Below are 6519 nucleotides of genomic sequence, written 5' to 3'. Positions count from 1 at the left end.
GATACTTTTAAATTGGTTTAAATACTTGAAAATATATACAAATTGTCAAAAGTATAAACCAAACCAATTTATATGTTAAGTTTAGGTACTGTGACATATGTTATCCAAATTTATATGAAATATATTATTTTGTTTATAGATTTTTAGAAATTTAAACTATGTAGTGAATTTAAAAATCTTAAAAATAATATAAATAGGTTATTTCAATCCAAACCGAACCCGTAAGATTCGAACCACGAACCAAAATTTAGAAATACGAATGTTGAAATATTTGATCCCAAAAACCCGAAACCCAAAGAGACATGAACTAAACATGAATGGGTATCTGAACACTCACCCCTAATCACTATTATATATCATATATGTATCATCATATAATTAGTCTTATTTTATACGTACCATCATATAAATAATAATAAATTAATAGTATTTTATATGTACCATCATATAAATAATTAAATTATATTTTAAATTTTTAATGTGAAATATAAAACCAATAATTTAAGTTGGTGTTTGAAATTGGGATTTGTATTGTTTTTTCTTAAATGTATTGAAAACATTTTTTATAATTTTTATTGGAAAATATTTTAGTAAAATTCAATTTTTGAATATATGTATATTTTTAATGAAATTTTGATATAAATCAATTTTATATTATTATTTTGATTTGCAATATGTATATCAAGTAACATAAGCCCATTACATTGTAATATAATATAATATACTTCCAATTTTTCTTAATAACATAAGTCAATTTTACATTTTTTTCTTAATATACTGTTATACAAGTTTCCAAACAACATTGTATTCAATTTTTTATTGTTATCTTGTTTCCAAACAATTTCTAAAGGTACTTTTACTTTTAATAAGACAGATGTAAACTAAGTTTAACACACAGAGGATCAAACCATTGTGATCACTTGAAAGTGAAGAATATATTAGATTAATGTCCATTTTTAATTATTGGCTGACGACAATGACAGATATGAAATGTTAAGAAATATATATTCATACATTCTTACATATAATTTGCATATAATGGAAAACATATGCTTATAGTAAGGTGTGGAAGACCCCACGGTAAATAAAAAAATCTATGTATTCGTACATCTATATATATAAAGGTGGTTTTTTCCCTTCTTATGACATGTAGAAGGGGGGTTTGTTGACATGTATCCTCATGTTTTTTTTTGTATTTAAATTCTTCTTCTTTTAAATTATTGCAATTTTCTCCATCAATTTCTAATTGTGTATTATCTAATCCTTCTCACACTTATTGGTCTCTAAAATTCAAGAAATCTATATATATAAAGTTGGCTTTTTCCCTTCTAATGACATGTGGAAGAGGGGTTTGTTGACATGTATCCTCATATTTTTTTTTGTATTTAAATTCTTCTTCTTTTAAATTATTGCAATTTTCTCCATCAATTTCTAATTGTGTATTATCTAATCCTTCTCACACTTATTGGTCTCTAAAATTCAAGAAATAAATAAAATAATATAAACATATTTTAAATATTTAATTTATTCACACCTAAAAATAGCAATACTTTTCATCATTTTATTATTTTAACTAATTTTTATTATTTCATTTACAAATTATATTTATTTCACTATTAGTATCACAAGATAATCAAATTAAGAATAAGAAACTAGACAACCAACACATAAACTAAGAAAGTAAAAAAAACAACTTGAGAGAGGGAGAATGGAAGACAACCACCAAAAAATCAGAGACTAAACTTGAGACCAGAAATAACCTTCCAAGCCCACATAGCATACACGAACTAAAACATTATCCAAATCTCGAGTGGCAAACATGGTGAAAGGGAGAGCCACCAGAGATGCGATGAAAGCTGCAAAGAGATGCAAGAATAGAGAGGGAAAGGGAGACAGAGCGAAATCAGAAAACTATGGAGCCGTCCTCAAGTTATGAAAGAAAGCATAGAAGTCAGAACACCAAAAACTAGATCTTGATAACCAAAACGAGCAGAGACTATTGACAGTAAGCCAACGACGAGGAATACAAAATCAAAGACAAATAAACTCTGATCCAACCAAAGAGATGCAGTTCCTAACATCAGCTGAAATCTAAGGAAGAAGAGGAGCAATCAATATTGACTGGAACAGCCTACAATGCCGTGGGAAGCAACCGAACAACTGAAAACTCATAAACCCGATCTGCAACAAATACCATATAATCTCATAGGTGAAGAAGACAAGAAGAACAAGAGAAAAATGTGAGTCTTTTTCCGGTGATGGTGAGAAGCACCGCACACCAGAAATGTAACGAAATACATAGACGGTGAGGGCTCAAGTTTAAAATATGGGGAGAGGGCAAAAAACATCTTAAAAATTATAATTTTCAAAAATATGAAAAAAATATAATACAATTTTGACGATGAAACCGTTAATTTTAGAATCAACAAATGTGTAGATGCAAAGTTATTGAAATTCAATATTAGTTTACGTTAGAAGCTCATTTGACTACTAACAAGTACTATCCACACAACAACACATTATTCAAAAAAAAAAACGCAAAATATATTAACTTATCATCTACTACATAACAAACTAAAAACATCAAATAATGATCTTAACAAATAAAAACGATAACGTAATTACATTATCCAAAAAAATCATGCTCTTAACAATAATAAAACAATAATCCGTGCGAACACCCCACTAGTATGTAATATTGTTGCCCTAAATCCATACAATAGTATAGAAATCTTTAAGTTATGCAATACGTTAGTCAAGTGGCATCTTTGGTAAATAGTCTAGTTATGAAAGATTAAAAGCTAAAAAAAGCTGAGAAAAGCTCACATGATGACACGTATACAAAATGACACAAATGTAAATATTCTACCTTTTAAGATTATTCTTTTATTTTGATTCTCCTTTATTAATAAACTAGGTTAAGATCCGCGCCTTACGTGGGATGAATATTATATATAAATTATTTTTAAGTATTATATATTTTTTTACATATTATGAAATAATAAATATATATTAAATAATTAAAAATTTAGTAACTATTACGTATATAATTAAATTGGTACAAATACTTAAATAAATTTTATTAATCCAGACAAACACTTTTTCTATTTTATATGGTATAAAACTAAGTTTAAATGATATTAACATAGATATATAGTACATTTTTAATATTGACATCTATTAAAAAAATATTTTATACTCATATTATTTTTGATAATTTGTATTTCTTTATAACAAAATTTTTAAATCAATGATAACAATAAAAAATTTGTGGGATGTTTAATAGTTTTAGTAATTTATAATTTTAAAAACATTCAATGCAAAATTTAAAATATTAATATTAAGTTGTCAATAATTGTTAAAATTTTTTATCAAAACAAATTCAAAACAAATTCGAAACTAAAATACATATGTATTTTATATGGTATATAATTTATTTTTGAAAAATATTAATATACATATATATAATATTTATTAAATGAGATTTCCTACTTATGTAATTTCGTAATCATTTGTATCTTGTTATAAAATAAATTTTAAACCATGGATCACCAAAATTTCAATGTGAGATTTTTAACAACTTTAGTCATTTATATTCGTTTTTAAAAATTCAAAATATAACATATACGAAAAAAATCTAAATTTTTATTATATAGTTAATGTGGTTGTTTAATTTATTTGAATAAGTTCAATTTTTTAAAAATGATAGAGAATAGACTAATTTCTATCAAATCTTTATTATTCAAAATCATTAATTGTAATATATACTTTAGCCACATTAGGTAATTTCGTGATTTTTATTTAAGGAAACAATGAAGAATATTTATGATTAATTTAGGGTTAGTTTAATAAAAAGCTTATTATATATTTATATGGACCAACATATTTTTCTAAGGATTATAAGAATGATTGTGGTGATGACATGCGTCTATAAAAATATGTTGTAATGCTTCTCTTTTAATATATAGAGGATATTAATAAAGGGATAACATTAAATTTTATTTCATTATATTAATTATTTTAACACATGTATTTTATAATTATGAAAAAGTAAAAAATTATAAACATCAACTATCATATGAGTTTTTTTATAAAAAAAAATTGAGTACAATATATGAGTTGTAATATCTAACAATACTAAAACACCAATATCTTCCACTATAAAGCTATATCCACGTCACTATAAAAAATCAACCAATAGTGAAACTTCGTTTTGCCACATCAGACAGTCTTTGAAGTTACAATCGGGCCACACTTATGTGGGCTGATATAAAATCGAAGTGGCCCATTTTAAATACATATGATTTAATGTTTGGTTTGGTTTGGTTATCACGTGGAGATGATGAAGACGCGACGTTTGGTTCTGTTTTTCTTCTCATTTACATAAAGTCTCTGATATTTTTGATTCCGTCTCTTTCCTCTCCTTCTCTATATCGGGAACAAGATCGAGATTGAAAAAAAAATTGTGAGACATGGTTAAGACCAGTCGTAGCTCTTCATCTTCCAAGAGTTTCTCTTCTTCTTCTTCATCCCCTGAACCGTCTTCTCATCTCCACGCCCTACCAAGCGATCTAAGGTCAAGATCCATGCTGCTATTTAATCTGTACGTTAGTTCTTATCCGAATCTGAATTTTTTTTTTTTTTTGGTTTCAAATCTGATTTTCAATTTTTTTTTAACTTAGGTAGCGAGCGGAACCGGCGGGTCTTCGTCGGCGAGCGAGATTCCGGTTGAGAAATAAGGACCGGTTTCAGATCCTGGATTCGAAATCTGGAGAGTCGGAGCTTGGATCCTCTGATCCGTAAGCTATGGATGCAAAGAAGCCTGTTTTAACCGATGTGCCTGTGATGAAGATCTCTCTTGAAGCCGACACAAACCCTGAAGCCGATGTGGCGGTGACACCTACAATAGCAGGTTTGGTGGTCTGTCTCACGATTTTGTCTCATTAATTATGATTTCTAATGTTTTTGTGGATCTAGGTGAAGTTGTGACGGATGGTGAGAAGTCGAAGGCAGGGAAGAAGCTAGCTAAGGCACCACGTGCGAAGATACTTTCTCAGTATTCTCAGGTGGGTCAAGTTTCATAAGTGATTGTTTTTTTATTGGTTTGATCTAATAGTCTGTGAATTGCGCCTTTAGGGTTTAGCAGTGTGCTGTTCGTGTAATATTTTTAGTAAAGGTTTGGTCTTTCAGTTCATGAGCAACGAGTTTAGTTGTCTGCATGTCCGTTTCTTTTATATTTTTTTCGGCATTACCCATAAGTATGTTGTTATGTATGTGTCTCTGTGACTTTTTTTGTGTCTGCAAGTTGCCGTATACATAGCATTTATGAATTCGCTATAATATATCTAATATAGCATATTTCTCGCGTTAACAATGTACATATTTCTTGTAGTGAGCAGTGTGCACTTCGTGCTAAAATTATTGTTGTGAAGGTTTGGTCTTTCAGTTCATGCCCAACGAGTTTAGTTCACTTCATGTTCGGTTCTTTTATATTTTTCCGACAGAACTATGTTGTTATGTCTGATACTTTTCCACTTCTTGACTACGATACTTCTGTTTCTAACTGTCCTAATGCTTTTTTCTATGTAATTTCAGAACCCACACCATATCATGAGGGGCCATGTATTCACTGTTGGGCGCCAAGGATGTGATTTATCTATCAAAGACCAATATATGCCCAGCACCCTGTGTGAAATCAAGCAGTCTGATGTAAGGACATCTTATTTGCTCCTTTTTGATGAGTCTCTCTAAGGACAAAAGCCTTTTTCTTACGTAATTATTGTTGCAGCAGGAGGTCCATCGGTTGCAACTCTGGAGATAGGTATGTCTCACCACCTTCTCTTCTCTGTTAAACAAAACGATATATGATAAGCATTGTCTGAAACATTTAACCACCCAATTGCCTTTACTTATTACAGGTTTAGAAGAAGACGATGAGATTCATGAAGAAATCCTTACCTTTGTCACAACCAACCACCAAGGTTAGCAATTCATAACAAACCAACACCACAAAAGCAATGGAGTAGTGAATCAACCAACACCACCAAACTTTGGAGATGAAGAGCAGAGCCGCAAACGCTATGTAAATGATAGTTGGAAGTCTTGCAAACCGTCGTTCTCACTTAGATTTTGTACCCCACATTACAAGCTCTGTGCAATAACTATTTTCCTATATTTCATCTTTATACTTTTAGAATGTACTGCAAACTATCTCCGACTGTGAGCAGAGTTATGTGCATTTTAATTAAAATGTTCACGGGCTTTTGCATCTTGGAAAACAATGGTGTGGTTTACTTCATGCATGAATACATTCAGATTATAACATGGAGTTTATACAATGCATCAAACTAGCTCCCATTACCTTCGGATGACCTCTTCCTTAAGAAATGCGCTTATATTTTAACTTACCAGCTACTTAAGAAATCTCAAATTTACTCAAGCCCAATAATTAATGGGACTTAATTTCTTTAGGCCCATTAAGCAATGGATGTAAATGTGAAACTTAGTTTACAAGGGAAA

The 6519-nt window shown here is 29.7% G+C and overlaps 1 protein-coding gene across 3 annotated transcripts; it reads left to right on the top strand.

Annotated features, from left to right (window-relative positions):
- The first annotated feature begins 4371 nt into the window (after positions 1 to 4371).
- On the top strand, positions 4372 to 6268 carry LOC106340984. Of its 3 annotated transcripts, none has more exons than XM_013779804.1 (6): positions 4372 to 4576; positions 4683 to 4912; positions 4978 to 5066; positions 5596 to 5709; positions 5789 to 5821; positions 5919 to 6268. In XM_013779804.1, exons 2-5 carry the CDS (start codon positions 4807 to 4809, stop codon positions 5819 to 5821), a joined length of 342 nt encoding a protein of 113 aa, XP_013635258.1. In that variant the 5' UTR covers positions 4372 to 4576; positions 4683 to 4806; the 3' UTR covers positions 5919 to 6268. The 3 variants fall into 3 exon arrangements, with proteins under 3 accessions (XP_013635258.1, XP_013635259.1, XP_013635257.1); XM_013779805.1 differs by having other exon boundaries at positions 4372 to 4603; positions 5792 to 5821; XM_013779803.1 differs by having other exon boundaries at positions 4372 to 4603.
- Positions 6269 to 6519: the final 251 nt, after the last annotated feature.

This window comes from Brassica oleracea, chromosome C4 (assembly GCF_000695525.1).
Source record: "Brassica oleracea var. oleracea cultivar TO1000 chromosome C4, BOL, whole genome shotgun sequence".
Classification (NCBI taxonomy): Eukaryota; Viridiplantae; Streptophyta; class Magnoliopsida; order Brassicales; family Brassicaceae; genus Brassica; species Brassica oleracea.
The sequence above is the reverse complement of the archived record's forward strand: the minus strand, read 5'-3'. Positions and strand labels throughout refer to the sequence as shown.